General features: G+C 36.0%; 1 protein-coding gene across 3 annotated transcripts in view; it reads right to left on the bottom strand.

Annotated features, from left to right (window-relative positions):
* LOC121368071 (nuclear protein MDM1-like) overlaps window positions 1-20724 on the bottom strand; it is a 32348-nt gene extending 11624 nt beyond the window's left edge. Inside the window, exons 1-13 of one of the 3 annotated variants that reach the window (XM_041492601.1) lie at window positions 20623-20643; window positions 18581-18695; window positions 12760-12844; window positions 10101-10342; window positions 8910-9236; window positions 7567-7695; window positions 6821-6973; window positions 5984-6008; window positions 5169-5271; window positions 4544-4649; window positions 3804-4054; window positions 1793-1927; window positions 1260-1397 (exon numbers count right to left, since the gene is read on the bottom strand). In XM_041492601.1, coding sequence (XP_041348535.1) covers window positions 1260-1397; window positions 1793-1927; window positions 3804-4054; window positions 4544-4649; window positions 5169-5271; window positions 5984-6008; window positions 6821-6973; window positions 7567-7695; window positions 8910-9236; window positions 10101-10342; window positions 12760-12787 — 1637 coding nt within the window. In that variant the 5' untranslated portion in view covers window positions 12788-12844; window positions 18581-18695; window positions 20623-20643. Of the gene's footprint in view, window positions 1-1259; window positions 1398-1792; window positions 1928-3803; window positions 4055-4543; window positions 4650-5168; window positions 5272-5983; window positions 6009-6820; window positions 6974-7566; window positions 7696-8909; window positions 9237-10100; window positions 10343-12759; window positions 12845-18580; window positions 18696-20622 lie in introns of all 3 variants that reach the window. The other 2 variants (XM_041492600.1, XM_041492602.1) reach the window with 2 other exon arrangements.
* Between the last annotated feature and the right edge of the window lie 2209 nt (window positions 20725-22933).

Raw genomic sequence — 22933 nt, 5'->3', positions numbered from 1 at the left:
GCTATTCTTTTCGATCAGCAGCAAGGGATCTTTTATATGCACCATCCACAAGACAGGGTAGAACATACCACAGCCTTTCATATACCAGTCGTGGTGCACTGGCTGGAAGGAGAAATAGCCCAGTGGGCCCACCGATGGGGATCGATCCCAGACCAACCGCGCATCGAGCAAACGCTTTACCACTGGGCTATCCCGCCCAACCCCATACAGCTTCACCAAGGTACATTTAATATTGGATCTTACTATCTTATGACTCCAAGACAAGCTACTACACCATGTTCCATCAGACACATTTATACATGTACATGTGTTTATCCCTTAGCAACTGACATCTGGCATTTTCATTTCATTTTAAGCTAATTTCCATGCTCATAGCCACATGAAAATTCAAGCACACTGTCATGGGCACATATCCTGGCAACCTGGGCTCTCTAACCAGGACACAGGTTAATATTGTCAACTTTGTGACAGAGAACATAGTAGATGCACACTACCATTAACTTTTTCAAGCATTTAAATGTAATTTTTATGTCAGAAATATTGTTCTGTGAAAAAACATGCACAGATGTTATCATTTAGTCATAAAAATAAGCAACTTCAAACCAATGTGTTATTTTTATACTACAGAGGTCCATCTCCTTGAAATCATCAAAGAACGATTTGAAAAGCCATTGCAATAGTACGTTCATCCAGACGTTTGCTGGTAACAAAACGAAAAGACCACTTCGGAAACCAGTCAAACTAGTTTGCAAATTATTAATAAAAAAACGGCCGGCTGAATGTAGGCCAGTATTTCACATTAATTTTCGTTTATTTTATTGAACACCTATTTTCTAAACCATACTATATATTAATTAAGGTGCTACACAAAGTAATGGCATGGGGAATGGAATGAATGAATGAATGAATGTTTAACGACACCCCAGCACGAAAAATACATCGGCTATTGGGTGTCAAACTATGGTAATGCAAATAAATAAAGTGATGATCAACATCAATATAAAAATTCAAGGTTTAAACAAAAACAGTGTAAAGAACTGTGCAAAAATACAAATACAAATATCACAGAATTTTACGGACACCGAATTTTACTCTAAACTTCAATTTGTGCTGTATGTGGCATGATAACTGGTGTGGTGGCGGCTTTACACCTCATCAACGAGCCGTTAAACCCACGACCTACCAATCATGAAATCAGTGACTTAACACACCACACCACCGAAGCTGGTGACATCATCCTTCATCATCAGACAACTTACCTCCCTTCACCGGCTGTGTTTTCATCGAGGCAGACTTCATCAGGCTCCCCCTGAGAGACCGAGTCGGCAACCGAGAACTTATCAGAGTCAACATTATCGACTTGTTTTGTCTCGGTTAACTTCTCCTTCTTTCCCGCCCTAGGAAATTACCGAATCAGCTATAATACGGTAACACTATATGTTAAAATCAATTATTACTCAACCTTTGAATAATCAATTCTTAAATTTTTTTTTTTTAAGAAACACTCATAAAATGACAGCTAAAATTTAAAATATCTAGTACTATTATATTTATTTTTTGTCAAGAGCTATTCACAATTACCATTTTCACTAGTGTACAAACAGTACTCTCCTAAAAATGATAATTTTATAAGGAATATTTTTACCAACATTTCCTTTTCTTTTTAAAAGCATATGCTGGAATTAACTCCCTTCATCCCTAGCATAGTTTGTATTTTCATGAAAACACTGTTAATTGTGAACGACCCCTAATGGTTCCTCATCTAACCAAAACACCATGTCGTGGTATTTACCTCTCCTCCCACGAAGATATTCGACGGACAGAACTTTCGTCATCTAGCTCAGTTACTGAATCTGCCATAGTGGCCTTACAGGAGTCAAAATCTTCCACCACTTTTGTATTTTTTAACTTTCCTTTCTTCTTCATCCTAAAAACAAATAAATGTGAGAGATTTAGAATTACATATTCCTGAATGGCAGAACATTTTATAAAACTATAATTCAAATCTGTAAATATTTTTTGTTATACAGTGAAACCTTTCTCTAAACCAGAATTCTCTCCAAACCAGACATTTTTCATGGTCCCGTGATTTATGCATCTTTTAACACTAAAATTTACCTCTCTAAACTAGAAACCTCTCTAAACTGAATACCGGACAAATAATTCAGTCCCAAACACTTTATTTAGTGCAATTTGTACCTCTGAAAACTGCTGTCAATCATTAATTATTTTGTTTATTATATGTTCACTGTTTTTGGCTGTATTACCTGACTGCGAACATAGCTAGTGCTCAGGTTTGCCATTAGATGCATAATCACTGTCACATATGACTGGGTACAGTTGGCAAATAACAATTAAGAAATTAAAGGTCAAGTGGCAGTCTAGATATTCTTAAATATGTTAAACTTTAAAGTTTGCTTTAAGGATCGACAGAACAATGAATTTAATCCACTGTCTTTCTATTGTTTAAATTTGAATATGTTTTAAAATTGTTTATTTAGCAAAATACAGAGTAGATGTTTGCTTTTATGGTGTCGAAAAGATGTCAGTAGCGCTTCACCGACATCAATTTTCAACAAGGAATGACCAGCTATACGTCACCCTATTGAAGTACCACTCGATGAAAAACTTAAAATCATTCAAAGTTTTTAAAAGTATATATTATTATCTGTTGGATACAACTTCAGTATATATACAAAGCCAAACATGAATAGGATACCAGCGGAAACACCAGACAGAATACAACAGTAGCTTTATATCAAGGCAAACCCCTGAAAACCGGACACCTATGAAAACCGACAAAAGTCTTGGTCCCATGGATGTCCAGTTTAGAGGGGTTTCACTGTATAAGCATGGAATAATCGAAATGATATCCTATGACTTAAAAACCCATGTTCTTAAGCGCATGCACCTCAATTTTGCACTACTTTTAACAAACCTTAAAAAATTACATAATTTCAGCTGTTTTCTTTATTGTTTAAAATTAATAAAACAACTACTTACCGTATCTGTTAATGTTGAATCAGTAAATATTATTTACTGAATTAACATGCAAACATATTTCTAAAAAGGTGTTGCTTATAAAAATGTGACAAAATTATATTACAGCCATTCCAGAATCGATCACCTTATTATTTTATGTCCGAGAGTGATGTTCCAGTGATTGATTATAATCATAAATTGATTGGCTACCGATTGATGATCCATTATCAAAATCCATAATCGGTTGGGTGGTCTGTAATGATTCCTCCAGTTTTCATTACGAAACTGGTGTAAATATGTTGGGGATGGTGTTGTTTTCATGTGTATAGAAATAAAAAAACAAATTAATAGTAACTAAAGGTAAAATTAGCAATTTGTACAATCTATCCCGAGGTGCAGGGTGCTTGTAAGTTAAATCCTTCTTATGTTCGTATAATTTTAACCTATTGTGTAACTGAAAGTTGATCAGTGGGTGCACACCGATTACAACCGATGATCGATGATGAAATTCCAACCGAGTCACAACACTAATATCTGGTGGATTCTCTACAATTTTTTTCTCTATGTGAACTAAGTTTAAGTAACATTTTATTTTGGGGGTGGTGGGTGTACAAAAACATTGTCTTCTGCTCTCCCCCTGTCATGTAATCCATTCTGGAATTTTGCAGGGTTTTAACAAACAGGAAGTTCCAGTGAACCTTTCCTCAAAGAACAAAGAAAAAAAAGAACAGGTTTAGAGTGGAACAAAAATATGGATCTTAAAGAAAATCTCTGAAGAGCTCATAAATTCTTAAGAGAGAAAAATCAGAGTGACCACCTACCGCTGTTCAATGGATCCTGGCCCAGAGTCTAGCGACAGGGCTGACAGTGTGCTGGAGGTGCGGTGGGTGGGTGGGTCGTCCCAGCAGTTGGTCTGTTTGGCGAGGAGCTGGACGAGGTGTTCCCGGGAGAAGTGCGTGCCCTGGGCTCGCTTCTTGTACTCAGCAGCCTTCTCACGCAGCTCGAGCACCTCCGTGAACCAGCTCGACACCTTGCGATCCTGATTATTGTTACTGTCCGTTACGTTTTCATTCTGCCAACGTAAGAGTTATATTATTAGAGACACAGAATGCTGAAATGTAAGCATTATATATGTTAAACTATACACCCATACAAAATTACTATAGTAACTATAGTCCTTCCCACAGGGATCACCTTTTTCCATACTACAGAATTTATAAGAAGTTATTTACTTCTGAACAGATTGTTTTCTAAATCACAAACAATTTTTTATTTTTTTGTTATTTCCAAAACACTTTTAATTTTCTTCTTATGCGATGGACTATAAATAATTTAATTTAACTAGCAGAATTTTTTGGGTTTAAATTAAAGTATCTTTAACTGACGACTGATGGATTTGGGTTCAATCAGCTGAGAAAAACACTTTTTAACATTATGCCAGGCAGACAAATTTGCTATCTTCCTGTAACTCATAAATCTTAGATGGCCCTCTTCAGTCAACCTGGAAGATTAGAATATTTCTTGACGGTCTGTAGAAACTAAGTAACGATTCAGTTATTACCTTCTGTGGGAAGAGCTGTGGAGGATCTGCTCCTTTCCAAGCCCCTTTGCTGTAAGTGCACTTCAGTGGAGATTTAAAATTAGACCTGTATTCCGTGGTCACTTTCCTATTAAAACAACAACACAAAATCTAATAAATTACCTTTAAAATAACACCCCAAAAAACCCTCCCCAAACAGGAATAATTTTGCAATATAAAAATCACTATACATTAATATACAGTTGAATCCTGTTGGTGCTCGAGAAAGTGTTTGATCCATCAGGTAGTTCGACCTAGCCATTCGGTCAACATCGTGTAAGTGTAACTAGGGACTTCGTTTTTGGTTCGAGCATTGTGGTATATTCGACCCCTCCGAGTTTGACCCAACAAGATTCTACTGTATATAACTTTTTATTCACAGAACTTCTGTTTTTAGTGTTTCAACTAAACTGTATGCTGACTGTGATTTCTAACAAACCAAAGACAAGTAGTAACATAAACAATCTTGCTGGTAGGCACAATCTGCCACAGCTGAAGAATAAACATAATGCAGAATGCTAGTTTTCTAATAACATATTGACCACGCAAGTCAAATACTGACACTAAAAATGACAACAACTTCACTGGAACATGTTACAATCTTCACCTGAGTTTTCCATGATGCGGCAGTGGGTTGGGGACTGGTTGAGATTCTTGGTCAGGTTCCGAGTTGTACTGCTTGTCGTCAGCAACTGCGTGCGATAGTTGAGCTGAAGTTATAAACGTTAACTATTACAACGAGTAGTCTCTTGTGTATTCTCTCTCATTAAAATACTTTACATTAACCAAATACTGAACAGAATCATTTAATAAAATTTCAAAACAATCGGCTGGAATTCAGATGGACCAATCAGAAGTCAGCTTAATGACACCTCAGCATATTATAACCTAGATATAAATTACAGTTGAATCCCGTTGGCTTGAACCACGTTGGTGCTCGAGAAAGTGTTTGACCCATCAGGTAGTTCGGCCTAACCATTCGGTCAACTATGTGTAACACAGGACTTCGTTTTTGGTTCAAGCGTTGAGGTGTATTCGATTCTTCCGAGTTCGACTCGGTGAGATTCTACCACATTTGATGTCTCACATTTTTGTTAATTCAACACTTGGTGTGAGAGAGGACACCTGCTGAAGACACGTGACCTACTAAATAGCAGCAAGGGACCTTGTTATTCACAGACATATGAACAGAACATACCATGACATTTTATGTACCAATTGTGGGTCACTAGTTGGGATAGGAAGAAACCCAACTGATCCATCGAGAGCATTGCACTTTAGGTGAAGACAAAGCTAATGTTACGTGCCACCTGCACCATTCAGTGACACAAGAATAATCACATCAGTGTGCAGAACTACATTAAGAGTTCTTGAAACCCACGAAAGGATACTTAATATATAAATATTTTAACATACACTCACCTCCAACACTTTTGCTTCTTTTAACCTGAAATTAAATAATGAAACATCAATACTGAATCAAAAGAATATGCCAAAAACACTGATGTCGTAAATCTGACAAAAGAACACCATATGGTGTGTATCTATGTCAGATATACATTTAAGGAAGAAACTTACAAGACATTCAAAAATCATTATAATAAAATATTTATGCCATGGTGGAAAAACACTAAATAAAGTTTTAAAAAGAGGCTATTTCATACAGGACAATTTTTACTATGCATGTTATTTAGTACTATATTTTTACAAGATCTGATGGCTGCACAGTCTTCACTAGCTTAGGAGAGGATCACTTGTATACCTCTTTGGCATGACAAGTTTTTGGAGAGCAACAAATCGTTCACTTTGCAATAAAATGTTTAATAAATCTCATTTAAAACTTCACATCACTGCTCACTATAACACCATTTTAGGAAAGGTTATAATTGAGCTTACCTTGACATTTATAAAAAAAAGTTTGTTTTGTTTAATGACACCACTGGAGCACATTTATTTATTAATCATCTCCTATTGGATGTCAAACGTTTGATAATTTTGACATATAGTCTTAGAGAGAAGAAAAACGCTACATTTTTCCATTAGTAGCAAGGGATCTTTTACATGAACCATTCTACAAGCAGGACAGCCCATACCATGGTGTTTGATATACCAGTCATAGTACACTGGCTGAAATGAGAAATATGATTTTTTTGTTTTTTTTCATGGCAAAGACTGAAATACAACAGTTGTAGTATATTTACGATATGAAGATGACCCCTCACTTGATATAGCTGACCACTTGAACAGGTTTAATTGTACCTTTGTTTTTCTTTTCTGTTGATCTCCAGACACCGGCTGTGACTTGGGTGCGTCCACGCTGATAGACATCCACGGTTTGAACTGAGCTGTATACTCTGTAGTCTTTGGAAGACTGGCAACGTTCCCAGGTCCTACTTGGTCTTTGTACAACATCTGAAATGTTAAAATAAACCACATGTATCAAATGTCAGCAATACCAAAAAAATGTAAAAACCCCCCAAAAAACCAAAACATTCCTAAGAAGTAAACAGACCACAATATCTTGAGATCATGAGTATTTAAGGCAGGTTGGAACTGTCATAATAGTAATATTCACAAATCAATTATAGAACGAACAAGTTTAATTTGAATAGATTCAGTAGTGCATAGAAACATGAGTTATGCAATAAAAAAGTAAAAAGCAAAAAACTGCATGCAGCATATGGAAAACAGCTATTAACCTACTAGTAGAATTCAGCAAAATATGTCTCACACTTTTATAACTTTAGGTCGCTACAGTTTACACTTTACGTTTTTGTATTGGACATGGTGGTAGAGTGATTATGCCATCGAATTAAAGCCGCTACCTGTTCACACCCAGGGTGACTACTAACAGCTCGATGGACTTTCACTAAGCCTACTACTTGTATAACTTATGTATGCGTGATTAAATTACATGTTATAATTAGCAGAATAAAGTAAGCCGTAGTAAAGTTTATCATCACCACTCAAAGAGCATAAATAAAAATGTTTCATAACTCCCATACATCTTGAGCTGCCAGAAGAGGGGACGACTTGATACCGTTCTTCCACTCGAACTCGCGCTGGTACTCCGTCATCTTCTTGCCAGGTCGAGGAGGTACAATACCCGCCTTGTATTTCATGGCGTACTCGGCCTGCAAAACGTGAAATCAAGGTCTTGTTGACACATCAGATGAGCACTCAGTAAGTCAGATTATTAGTTTAAAAAACATTTATCACAACAAAATAAACGAAAGTGAAAAGAACCTAAAATTTCTCTTAAAATTAGTAGACTCAGGTGATCATGGTCATTGAGATAAACAGAAATTATGGAATCACATATCGAAAAATGTCTGTGTCTCTGCATTATGTAGTTATGAAGAGTAAAACTATTTAACATTAGGGTTTAACAGCTTGTTAAGTAACTCATATTTACAGATCCTTGAGTTCAAATGAGGAACCCTCAAATACTGCTACCCAACAGGGTAACCAAGACATACATGCACTTTTAAGAAAACACAATGATACAGCAACCATCAGAGGTCGGTTAATAGTACTGGACCCAGTTTCACGAAAGAATCATAGCTAAGGTTAATTGTAGTGACTTACAGCTGGCACCGTAAACTTTACTGCTGTTTGACAAAGCAACCTTATGGTAGTCTAAGTGCCCCTTTAATGATTAAAATCTTCTTTGTGAAGAAGTGTGAAATAGTTAAATAATAAATTGGTTACTGACTTTTCGAAACATCTTGAATGTATTCATTGGTATCGGACATCTGACACGTTACTGGAAACGATCGTTACCATGAAATCAAAGGGCCTGGAGCAGATCCCGTCAAAGCTGGCTCACACATTCATTCATTCATCTTTCTCATCTATCACCCTCTGCCTACCATTCTCATTATCTCAATAAAAAAACCTTTCCAATTTCTCCCACGATTTCAATGTTTCGACCCAACTCTGTTTTCTGAGCTGTCCACACCATCGCCTGTCTCAACTTCCTCCACGGGTGCAGTCTCTGTGTACTTCCCGGCACCCACCTGGCATCCTCATCCTCTGCCGCTAATAAAGCTGGTCTGACCCACGGCACTAACTAACGACCACCGGTAGTAGGGGAGCATAGTTGGTAGTTACAACTGCCTCTTAACAGTGCCAGAAGTAACTACTGAACACTCTCTGAAGTGGTCAGACTAAGCCCACAGCTAAAAGTTGATGTGGAAGGACTGGGATGTGGAGGTAGACAGCGAAAGAAGTTGAAAGATAGGAGGAGTTACCAGATTGGGAAGAAATGATATCGAATTCAAAAGGAGTAAAAAGGAAAGAGGTCAGTGTGATAAAAAATAAAAATAGGGCCTGGAGCAGCACTTACTGGAGCCTCTTGGGCCGACTGAGCGACACCTTTAGCCATGTCAGTCTGAACGAACGCATTCATGTTGTTGTCCTTTGTCTTGGCAAGCTTCTCGCCCAGGACATCGCTCAGGTTCTTGTCCTTCAGGGCAGCTTTTAGTTCCGGAGCCTGCATGTTTTTAGGTTTCCTCGGTGCAAGAGGTGTCACCAGCTGTTCCGAATCCTCGGAATTCTTCTGGACGGATACATTGGATGCTTTCTTTGTTTTCTTGGAGGACTTCTTCGGTTTATCGAGTTCTGTGAATTTCAATGTATCAACAACGGGTGCAGGCTTATGCTTATTTTCTTTCTATTAAAAAAAAAAAGAGAGACAAAGAAAAATCAAACAAAAACTAATTCATGTAAGATACACAAAAAACAAAAGTAAATAACACAATCTGTTTTCAATGGGTTTTTTAAAAGTTTAACAACAAACGTTCCTACCATGCCCAAACAAGTGGGCACAGCTGTATTTGTTATTACTATATAGTTACCTTTTAGGGTAGTGGTATGGGGTGTGAATCTATTCAGTTAATAAAACAAAACAATTATGTCATATTTTCAAATCATTTTCTAAACATAAAACCCAATAAATCAATATGGTTACAAAAGGTAATGACTGTACATAATTCATTAGTAATTTTGTGATCTTAAAAACTAGTCCAAAGAAAACAACAAATGAAAGCTATTGTTACATAGAATTACAGTGTATACTTGTGTTGGGAACTGGATACAATTGTGAGATGACTGATCATCAGTTTGCATAAAACGTGCTTTAGGGTACTAAATCTGTTACCTTATGCCAAGCAGGTTGGAAGTATAATTTTTGTTCAACATTAAAACTAATTAAACACCTTTTGTTGAGCAAAATAATATTAATTATATACTTACAAGTATTATATCATTCTTTGTGTATCAACATTGCACCAAAAACCATGGATCTAGAAGGGCAATAACTCTGTACTGCAGAGATCAAGGTTGCAGGTTTTTAAAGTTGATCCTCGATGCTCTACTACTAAGAGTTAATCAGAATATCACTAAATTCTACTGTACCATGTAACATGTTTTCGCCAACTTCCGTTGTTTTGGACGGCAAGCCTTGCAGGTTTTTAAAACAGGCCCTCGCTACTGTACCACTAAAATTTACTCATACTATCACAAAATTCTACTGTACCGTGTGACATCTTTTCTCCAACTTCTGTTGTTTTGGAGGGGAAGCCTCGCGTTGCTGCAGGTTTTTGAAATTGGTGGCACTGCGACGAGGCCGATACTGAACATTGGGAGCAAATTTATCCTGCTGTCCGAGAAGAGCATATTCGTCTTCCCCGGCTCCGCTACAGTAGAAATCAAGGGAGTAGGAAACCGGGGGCCCATCCACGCGCTTTTTATGTTGAAAAGATGGCTCACAGGTCTTGGCTGAATATAAAAATATTTTATAACAGTTATCTACTTATGTATATATTTACATGCACAGCTCAACACAGGCCTATGTCAATATTATTATGATTTATATGTTATGTCCCTAGTTAAACATTTAAATGTCAACTTTGTAAATGACACATGCAGTTTTAAATAAATGTGTGTTAAAATCAATATTCATATATTTAAATCTTAATATACAAATATGAACACCATCTACATCATAAGTACAAATGTATGCTAAATCATAGAAAAATGTACTTTGGTTCTTGATTAATCTCTGTTAGTAATTACATACTTATTTTATGAAAGGTTATGAACTGACAATTTACACAGCATTCGATTAATACATATGAAAGTACATTATTACATACAGCTAAACTGTTTTTCTTTTGTCACAAACAATCCCCGAAAAGAGGCTAATGATAACTGCAATTCATATCTAGTTAGTTTACAATTAAAAGCAAAAATACTACTTTATAAGTATTACTGTCTAATGAAATAGCCAAGTATTATACTATTACGGTTCTTATGATTGTGATGATCATTAGAGAGGTTGAGAACTCGAACATGTATACATACACCTTCATGTCGCTGCTAGGAGAAGGCTTAGTAAGTTGGCAAACCTGTGCCCAATCTGTTTGTTGTTTACTCAATAAAATATGTTTTCCATGAATCGAAAAACGTAGCTGCATGTACATGTACTGACACGACAATTTTTGCACAGAGATACACATGAACTTGTACGGGTGTTATCATGTTCTTGTTACTGAAAATTAGGAAAAGGCTGTGTATTGATTATTGCCAATTATATTATTACAAAGCATTACAATTATAATCAGAATCAAAACATGCAATCTGTTCCAATTAATGCACTAATGTTATTGCTACATTGCTATATTTTAGGCTGTTTATAATTTTAACCAAAGTATGTACTTAATCAGGGATCTATCCAGGAAATCTGTGGGTCCGAACATAGAAATGTAGACCCCTTCCCAAAAGAAAGTGGTATTAAAAATTCCTAATTTCTTACATAAAAATTCCCAATAGATTATGTCTGTTCTAATAAATTAATTTAACAGTGGTGGTGACCTGAAAATATATTCCAAGTATGATTTATTCGTGCTAATTTTCCCAATCCCATCAGACATGGGACCATGGCAAATCCCTGTTGGTGGAAACACGTTTTATCACAGTCCATATGATATTAATATCGAGATACGCACCACAATTATTTTAAACATACATGTAATATCTAAAAATATGTATTTAAAGCAAAAAGTCATTTAAAACTACTTAATATGTGTATTCCAAACTCCATGTCTTCTCCATAGTGTGCATATTTCTATGACTCATTCATGGAAGATTTAAACAGGAAAGGAAAGGAAATGTTTTATTTAATGATGCACTAAACACATTTTATTTATGGTTATATGGCGTTGGACATATGGTTATGGACCACACAGATATTCAGATAGGAAACCCGCTGTCGCTACTTCATGGGCTACTCTTTTCGATTAGCAGCAAGGGATCTTTTATATGCACCATCCCACAAACTGGATAGCACATACTATGGCCTTTGTTACACCAGTTGTGGTGCACTGGCTGGAACCAAAAATAGCCCAATGGGCCCACCAATGGGAATCGATCCTAGACCGACCGTGCATCAAGCGAGCGCTTTACCACTGGGCTAAATCCCGCCCCTAAATTTAAACAGACATACAAGATCAAAATCTCAACCTCCATATTATTATTAGTAGTAGTAGTAGTAATAATAATAGTAGTAGTGGTACAATGTAGTACTAGTTAGTAATAGAAAATGAGGAAAAGACATATTATTACAAAGCATTATAATTATAATTAGAATCAAAACATGCAACCCGGCCGTTCCAATTAATGCACTAACATCAAAGAAAGAGAAAGAAGAAGAAAAACAAAATCAAAATCAAATATAACATTAACATTAACTATACATGCACATGCATAGACAGGGATGTGCCCACACTGAAAGGTGCCAGACACTGCTACCCATCATTTCAAATCACCACCCAGTACTTTTAACCAGATTAGGCTTTTAAGTTTTTGCCTAATATTTTGTTAATAATTATGTATATGATTTAAAATCCTGCTCATTGCTGTCCAGCACCCAAAATTGTTTAGGCACAACCCTGTAAGAAGTAACTACGGCAATAAATAAAGTCATGTCAAGTATTAGTTACATTTAAACAGCAGACTAGAAAAGAAAGAAAACAGAAAAAGAAAAATGTCAGAAATCTGCCAAATAAATCAAGTACCTACATATAACTACATGTATACATTTAATAATGTTCCATGAACTACAGGTACGTGTGCATGTATTAACACAACAGTGGACAAATACTGCACCGAACTGAACTGAACCGAACTGTATGTACCTATTTTGAAAGATTCCACGTCGACCATACTGGACTCAGATTCTTAATGTATGGTTCACAACACTGATGATGAATCACAAATATTCTGCAATCAATAGGCAATGATAAATAGTAAGCTAAACACTCAACGGGTGTAACCACGGGTACTAATTAGTCGAGACAGACAAAGGGACAAAACCTCGTTAACTGGAGCCACCGGAGCGAGGTACATGTATCTTAATTAACTACAATAAAGTACACTGTACATGTACAGGACCTATGGTATTACCAGACTACTGGTATACATTTTAGCATGTACATTTGTGTATGTACAGGTACATATATTATAATACATGTAAATTACTTGCAAATTTAATTTTGAAATTTGATTGAATTTTCGGTGCTTTAAAAAATTAATTTCATTATACACATGTACTTCAAAACATAACAAACATTTGCTACTGTTTATTTTTTAGAGTTCAAAAATCTTGTCAATATTTTAGAGTTGAAATTGAGATAAAAATAATTTCATTATGTTTGGTAGATATGTACCTCGATATCCAATTACCAGTAAATGATTTTCTTCAGTATAAATTATGATACAATGTACATGAAGGTTGATTGGCTACTTTTATGATTTGTATTTATTTATTTATAAACACAACTAACATTTAACATAGAGACAAAGACATTTTTTGCTTTAAGACATTACAAACATGAATGATGATGAGATGAATGGTGAAGCCGCAGTATTTCCATTTAAGTATGGGACTACTTGACAGGGCTGTGTACCAAGCTTGCTGTCAGTTGAGCTATCTCGGTATCACCCAAATCAGGGGTACACAGAACCTGCCGTGTATGCTGGGTAATCATCCCCTATGTGGGGTCATACACTCGGGAGACACACCCATAATCGCATCCATAAAGTGGGTGAAACTCGGTGTATGTGGTCTTACACCTACCCATTGAGCCTAGCGGTGCACTCACTCTGGGTTGGAGTCAGTACTGGCATGAAATATCGCCCATTGCCTCAGATAGGATACGAATCTACCAGCCTCAAGTCCGATGGCATAACCATCACTGAGGCTGGTCCTTTTATGAATTTTGATATTACTTTAAAGAAAGAAAGAAAGAAATGTTTTATTTAACGATGCACTCAACACATTTTATTTACGGTTATATGTCGACAGACATATGGTTAAGAACCACACATATTTTGAGAGGAAACCCGCTGTCGCCACTACATGGGCTACTCTTTCCGATAAGCAGCAAGGGATCTTTTATTTGCGCTTCCCACAGGCAGGATAGCACAAACCATGGCCTCTGTTGAACCAGTTATGGATCACTGGTCAGCGCAAGTGGTTTACACCTACCCACTGAGCCTTGCGGAGCACTCACTCAGGGTTTGGAGTCGGTATTTGGATTAAAAATCCTATGCCTCGACTGGGATCCAAACCCAGTACCTACCAGCCTGTAGACTGATGACCTCACCACTATACCACCGAGGCCAGTTACTTTAAACAAAGATACACACAGAATAGGTAAAATATAATATGCATATCAGTGTATTAAATAATATATCAGTTACATAAAGTAAGGATTCTGAAAAATCACTTGCACCCATACAATTGGCATACAATACAGTAACATGGTTATTGAAACAGCTTTTAATGATAACTTAAAATGTTAATACATAAATACATGTATATACTTAAAAAGGTCAAAAAGGTATTTTGCTTTAATATCAGTACATTGTATACATTATGTACATGTATTCTAATACCATCCAATCAATAACAATGTGCAACTAATCAACTTGTGGACTTAATCGTTAATGACTTGAACCAAATGAAGAACATAGACAACTGAAAGAAAACTAACATTGATGTTAATTAGGGGAACTGAAGAAGTAGACAGAGTTAAAAAGCATACACAGACATACATGTAACATTCAGTGGTTTAATAACTGACATAACAGGGTTAAGTTGTCAAGATAGTATACATTTTGTAAACGTCATGCCCATGCTTGTGATAAAATAGCAAGCATTGTTGTTTTTAGCAGTTTGGCTGCCACATACATAGATCTATTAACACAGTGCTTAAGATTTAAGTTCAGTTTGAGAATTACCTTGTTTAACAAAAAATACATGTATGTATTTTATTGTATAAATTTATAATATTAATAAACATTTTGCTTGCCTACATAAAACCAATCTTGCAACACTTTGTCAAAATTAATTTTCTAAAATTAAATAGAACTGCTAAAAGTAAAACCACTTCAAAGTTGTTGACAGCTTAAACAAGGCCAGCACCTTTACGTTATTTATATATATATATATATATACATGTATTGCAGAGCCCTCAAAAGTACCCGGTCTCCGGCGGCAAATCGCCGCCTGAAACAGCTTTTGCTGCCGCCTACTTTTCGTAGTGACTGATTTGCGCTAACAGAGGCCATGAGAATGCATCTCAGAGGTTCGATTTTTCAAATGTTTCTTGGGGAGGGCCCCCAGACACCCCGCTTTGCCCCCTGCTATCATCACTGTTGTAGTCTGCTACTTCTTAAACTATTGAGGGCGCTGTGTATTGTTTAGTTTACTGGGTAATACCACACAACAAATACACTGATCATATTGATCACACAATGCATATATGGGCCATTCCATGGTAATGATTTAAGCCAAGATGTGACATTCTGACTCTTATGATTTCCTTCACTAAAAATCCTTTTAAAATGGAAATGCAGTTTTATCATATATAGACTCATTACATTTAGTAGTATAAGCACGTCAGGCCTAATTTTGTTTTTGTGAAGAAAAAAAAAAAGACTTATAAAGTGAAAAGTAAAATGTGCCAGGATGTGACGAAAATGGACATCACTTTTTTAACAATGCAGTAAATTCCAAAACTCTGCTCTCCTGATAGAATGTTTGCTTATTGAAATACACTCTTTAACACAATATCCAGGCTATTTCTAAATGCCGTATAGCAATTTACTAAAAAACATTCTTTATGATGTAACATTTACTTTTAAAAATTTCAGTAGGAGCCAGTTCACTTATAAAACTAAAAAATGATATGTATATCAAATACTAGTAATGAAACACTGTTAATTTATGAAATCAATGATACTTACTTGTTTTAAGTGTTTTTATCATCAAAATAAGTGCATAAAATCCCGAACTGTCATTGTGCAAAAAAAAGTTCTCATACAATATTCATACTTTAATATACTTTTATAACCAGTGACCATACTGTCAACAGCATTGTTTATTCTGTTGTTGCTAAGTCTGGTGATTTTTTTCTTACCTTTACATTACAATACATGTACAAACTAAAAAGATGAAGTATAGGTATAACTTTTTTGTTGGCTGCGGCATCAACTTTTGCATTTAGCTCAACACTGATTGCACAAATGTAGCTACATTTCTCATAAATTACATGTCCTGCATCAGTTCATTTATAGTTCTATCTATGAATGTTCACCTCAGTGCACATCAAAATTTGTATGTGTATCTGAATGTATAACAAGTTCACAATACAATAAAGTCAACTGCAAGTATCAGCTCCAGGGACAGATTATTTTAAATTACAGAGAAACATACTGGTTATATCATTATCTGAAGCATACAAAAAGTAAAATTGCCTGTATTTAATATGCCAGTCGTGGTGCACTGACGAACGAAAAATAGCTTCACGGGGATCAATCCTAGACAGACTGTGCATCAGATGAGCACTTTATCACTGGGCTATATGAGCTGCTCTATACATCAGCAGCATTCCACTACTACTGTATTAGACGAGTGAAAAATAGACCCCCTAAAACAATGTCATACATGTACCAATCTAATTAAAATTAGCTCCACTATTACATGTGGATCTAACAGCAGCCAGTTGGAGTTCATGTCCACCAATCAAAACCTTACTTGCAGAATCATGCCAGTGATTTGAAAATAATTTGAAAATATTCCGAATTATCCTGAGGGTATACGATATGTTTCATGTGAATTACGAATGCCTTATTTAGACCAGTAGAACTAATTTTAATCAGATTGCTAACAACACTGTGTAGTCTCCAATGTCCAGGTAACATTTCGTCTGTAAATAATAATTTAAATATTGATCAATCACACTTCACCTTTTATAACGTTATTTGGGAGCATACAAATTCTAAAAATATCGGGCGAGTCTATTTTAGTGGCCGCAGTACAGCGAACCATACCAATACGTACGGGATGGGTTATCAGTCTTCAATTTTACATTAAAAATTATTTATTTATTTATAAAACCCCCCCAACTAATCAGTCTTCAGTTTTACATTACAAATTATTTATTTTATAAAATAAAACATGTTTTAAGGCATTCGTAATTCACACGAAACATGTCGTATACCCTCAGGATAATTCGGAATGTTTTCAAATTATTTTTAAATCCCTGGCATGATTCTGCAAGTAAGGTTTTGATTGGTGGACATGAGCTACAACTGGCTGCTGTTAGTTCCACATGTAATAGTGGAGCTAATTTTAATGAGATTGTACATGTACAACACATAAACACATAAAGTACATTTTAGCATATATTTTATCATCATAAAACACGAGATTAAAAACAAAATCTTTGGACTGAAATGCCAATAAAAAGTTGGAGAATACATATTTAGATCAATTGGTGAAAGAAACTCAACAAAAATAGCAACCCAGGACTAGTCCTGAGCTCAAGTTGTTTTTCTCAAAGGTGAACACACAAATGCAGTGGTTATTACAGGGCACAATATTACCGTTAAGTAAACTGCAAATTGGTTACATTGTGACCTGTAGACGTTCAGAAATTAAAACTTGCAAACTTCACAATTACAGGAAGTTTATTATAATTTATACAGTTGAGTATTGTAATTTCGAGACCCTAAAGTTTGACTAGTATTTCGACAAATGTTTTAGACAGATTTTTAGATGTACTTGAAGTGCAGCAAACCAGAAGACAAAGTTACATTGCAACAGTTGTAGTCTCAATGCTCAGTTTTGAGTCGAGCCAAAGGTTTTAAAGAAATGTGCACAGACTGCTGGGGGCGGCTAAATTATCTACTGCTATTTTATCTCTAAAGATATATATATTAGACATAATATTTTACAAATTATGTTGAAAATGGTTTTAACATAAACAGAAATCCAAAAGTGTCACAAAAGTTGAAAAATACTAACATTGCATAATGAGCTTTAAAAAACAAACATTTGGAACGTCACTGTAGTATAGAAGTACATGTACCATCGATAAAGTGAAAGTAACTTGGCCAACGCAAAACGAGAAGAGGTATCTGGAAGTTTACCTATTTTGTTTCAGTACTGGGGCTGATATTTAGTCCTTTTACAATATTGTTAAGTTTAGCAAGCATTAAAGAATCTGTTTTATAAAATGTTTTCTTTCGTATTTTGTTTTAACTCTGCTTGAGCTAAAAAAAATATGTATTAAAAATATAATTTCAACGTAACTTTGAGTTAACCGATCAGTTAACCCACAGGTTACGCAAATATAATTCACATAACCGAAACAATTGGTTATCTAGGTAAAAACCATGTGAACCGACTTCCAGTTACCTCAGATTTCGAAATATTGTCTCCTGTATTACCTAGCAACTCTTAGGGCCCTGTAAAGTGGAACCCTTCAAACCAACCACCTATGTCTAGTTGACTTTATTGTTGATTTGTGTACTGTGCATGCATACAAATGAAAAGGTAGTAACTAAATACATGTATATAATTACTAGTAAAGGTCATAGAATAAAACACACTATTTAAAGTTTCTGACGCCTAAAATTAAGCCATTGAAAAAGGATTATTATACCCACAGGCAAAGACAGAATCAAATCCTGCTGATCTTGCTGCCTGTTCTGGCTTTGGAACAAAATGTTTATCTCTGAAAGAATCAAGCCACTTGAAGTTTCTTTTGTAGTCAGAAGTGCCCTGAAACCATACAAAGATAAAACTGTAAACAGATTTAATTTTACAACACTGACTATGGTGTCATCATCAATTTAAATAGAAAATTAAGAAATCATTAACAACTTGTTTTTTTTCTCTTACAAAGAAAAAAGGAAAGAACTGTTTATTTAAGGATGCCCTCGACATATTTTCATCTACGGTTACCAAATGTATATATAGACCCAGTGGTTTTCCGTTTCCAAAAAAGCTATTTTCCGTTTAATGTTTTTGTAAATTCCGTTTCATTTCCGTTTGAGAATACAATATCATGAATATGTAGGCCTAATTAACAATTTAAATAACACAAGTTGTGACAAATTAACATAATAGGCAGACAACGCTGTTTACTTTTTCATAATTCTTGACAAAATATTAATTTTCTGAAGTTTTAAAAGATGAAAAAAAAAAAAGAAGTACCTTTTGTCAAATATATTATATATATATATATATATATATATATATATATATAAAAATTACCGTTTGTCCATTTTATTTACTTTGTACGAAACCAAAACAAGGGTCCGAAATTGACTGGCGTCGTGCGTCGTTATTTTTTGTTAAATCAAAGTAGGCCTTCATATTAGTAGTGAAAAATCGGAGCAAAGGTTACAATTATAACAACTACATAAAGCATAATTGAGAGCACTGTTTTATTCAACAGGGCTTAATGTTAACAAAACGTAAACATTTGTTTCACCGCTTTGACAGTCTAACGTCGTCTGCAATGTGAAGTATGCGCATGACACAGCGGAAATAAAGTAACATTGCAACGTTCAGCCAGCCGTTTTTTACTAAACGTTTGCAAACATATTTTGACTGGTTCCCGAAGTGGTCATTTGGTTTAATGTGTAGCGTAAAAATCAGTCTTCCAAGACAAGCGTCAGCGACAAACCGCTGGCTGAACTTACTCCTGAAAAAAAAACCTGTCCTGTCTGCGCAGGTGCAACAGACTAAGCAGTAAACCAGTCCCAAGTTCAGCCAGCAAACGTTCGCGAAGTATTTGGTTAGCAACGTGGCCATTTGGTTTACCGTGAAGCATATAATCCAGTCTCGCGGAAAATCACTGGGTCTATATATGTTGTCAGACATGGAGTAAAGAACCATAACTGTAAATCTATATAGAGAGAAAACCTGCTTTCGTCACTGCTATTTTTTCAATTAGCAGCAAGGGAACTTTTTATGTACATGTACCATCCAACAGACATGTTAACACATGCCACAGCCTTATTACATCAGCTGTGGACAGGGATGTGAGAGGGGATGGAACAAAAAAAAAGCTTAATGTGGCTGGGATCCAGGGGCTGTTCAAGGGCCCCCGAAGGAAATTTGTTGTTTGCAACCCCTGAAACTGCCAAAAATTGCATTTAATTTTAACAAATCTAAACTGATTATAACTTACAATAAAGGCACACATCATAAACTTGAAACCGTGAAAACATGCAAATTAAACTTGTGTGGTCAACAGTATTGAACATCATGTTTTGGGGGTTTTCAGACGAAATGAAAAAGTGCATTTACATGTTTCTGCATAGGCCATAGCTCTCACATCCCTGTGTGAAGCACTCAATGGAACAAGAAATAGCTCAGTGATAATCAATGGGTCCACTAAGTCTAATGCCAGTAGGCTGATGGGGATCAATTTCTTCTATAATTACAGTTCATGTAATTACTCATCTCTAACTAAAGTACTTGTAAACAAATATAAATAAAAAAGTCTTGACATATTTAAAATTCCACATGGGAATATTAATTTTAATGGCACACCAAATTCAATTATCACCAAACGACGCTGGCGGTGAAACATAAACATGTTCATTCATGAAACAACGAATTCAAATGTTCCTGCCAAATGCTTGCAAAATGGTCGCTACAGTATAAACATAAATACTATTAAATTCACCACAGTTACCTTAAACTTAACAGGCATTTCTTAAAGTGATAAAAGAGTTAAAAACAATAATAAAAGTTCAAAATATCAAACAGGATGTTTTGAAGGAGAGTCATCCACGACAGACATGCGCAACTTAATTGTTAGTTGTTTTGTAAATTCCGCCTATTTCAGTTCGGCGATCCTTTTCAAATATACACTAACACGAGCACGAAAGAGAAAGATAGAGAAAGAGAGAGAGAGAGAGAGAGAGAGAGAGAGAGAGAGAGAGAGAGAGAGAGAGAGAGAGAGAGAGAGAGAGAGAGAGAGAGAGAGAGAGAGAGAGAGCGCTCTCGTGCCCTCCGTCTCGAGAACGCGCACTCTCTCTCTCTCTCTCTCTCTCTCTCTCTCTCTCTCTCTCTCTCTCTCTCTCACAGACACACATACACACACACAAACACACACACACACACGTACCAGTTGCCACATTCTGCCCAAGAGAAATAACACATTAATAGGCATTGATATTGTGCACTGGTTGTTTGTTTGTTGTTTTATTAAAATGTTGCATACATTTTTAAAATATAAATCACCCGATAAATTAAAACAACACATGCCACAGTATTTCATTATACCAGTCTTAAAGCACGTACTAGCACTGGTTTAAGCTGGAAATTATGCATGCAGTGGTTAGTTAGGTCCACTTAGAGTGGTTCCATCCTACGATTGGCTGCATTGCAGAAAGGTTCTGTAGTGGGCAAAACATGGCTCAGTGTAAAACGCTCGTCTGATCAATGCGCGGTCGGTGTAGGATCGATTCCTCATTGATGGGCCCTTTGGGTTATTTCTCGTTCCAGCCAGTGAACCAATACTGGTATATCAAAGGCCGTGGTGTGTGCTATCCTGTCTGTGAGATGGTGCATATAAAAGATTCATTGCTACTAATGGAAAAATGTAGCGAGTTTCCTGTCTGTGGAAAAGGACATATAAATATTACATGTTGTTAACTGAAAAAAGGTATTGTGTTTCCTCTGAACACTGTCAGAATTAACAAATATTTGACATGCAACAATAATTGGTGATTGATAAATCAATGTGCTCTAGTGGTGGCGTAAAACAAAACAAACTTTACTTTCCAATAGCCGACGACGATGAAGCAAATCCTAAAATTCGAGCAAAAACGATAAAGATATTCGAGCAAAATGAGCTGGCCTGAAACCTTTTCACCGTGCTTGTGTTTGTATAATTCTAACCACAATATTAGTTGTAATCCATGTAAAAATGGGGGGGGGGGGGGGGGGGGGGGGGGGGAAGGGGGACCAATTTTTGCCTGAATTAAACAAAATTACCCGTATCTGGATAACAACGTTGATTCATATTTGTATTATTATCAGACAGCTATACATGGTTCTAAATTAAATGAATCACTACGCATTTTTACATGGGTTACAACAGATATTGTGAGTAGAAGATGGCAATACAGGGATAAACGTTTTTAGACCATCTCATTTTGCTCGATTTTATTTTATTTTATTATATTCTTACCACTTGTGACATCCAAAAGCAGGGCCGTAGCTAGCATGGGGGCAATGGGGGCAGTTGCCGCCCAGAAAAAATTCGGAAAGCATTATAGAAACTTAAAGAAAAGGAGTTTTAGACTATTAACTACTCAGTTGCCCCCACCCACCCACCCACCCACCCCCCCCCCCAACAAAAATCCTAGCTACGACCCTAAACAGTCGATGTGTATTTTTGTGCTGGGGTGTCGTTAAACATTCATTCATTCATTCATTCGTTCGTTCGTTCGTTCGTTCGTTCATTCATTAATTCGAATTTTCCCATCTTATTTGCCCGTACACGAAGATTTGCTCTTTCAGTGAAGGGAGGGGGAAGTAATCCCCCCCGTCTCGTACGCTTATGGGTGATACAGATAACTAGCAGTGGCGGATCCAGTAAATCCATTTTTTGGGGGGGGGGGGGGCAATGACATGAGGCGGAATGCCAAGGGAACTCTGGGGGAGGTTTGGGGATCGTTGAAAAAAACAACAAAAAAAACATTATAACTCACAAAATTTAGGGGTTCCCCCTAGATCCGCCTCTGACTAGGTGTATATAATATATATATATATATATATATATATATATATATATATATATATACTCCGGTTATAGAGGTTGTTACCGGTTGTAATTATATATCATTTACTCCCCCTAGTGTACTCTACTAGAGGTATATATGAATTATATAGTTGTGGAGATATATTATTCTATATATATTATATATATATAATCCTAAACATTATAGAGAGGTTGTTTCCTGTGGAGATGCGACTTCTGTGAGTTGGAAGTAAAT

This window comes from Gigantopelta aegis, chromosome 3, assembly GCF_016097555.1.
Source record: "Gigantopelta aegis isolate Gae_Host chromosome 3, Gae_host_genome, whole genome shotgun sequence".
Taxonomy (NCBI): Eukaryota; Metazoa; Mollusca; class Gastropoda; order Neomphalida; family Peltospiridae; genus Gigantopelta; species Gigantopelta aegis.
Note: the sequence above shows the minus strand (reverse complement) of the source record. Positions and strands in the feature narration are given on the sequence as shown.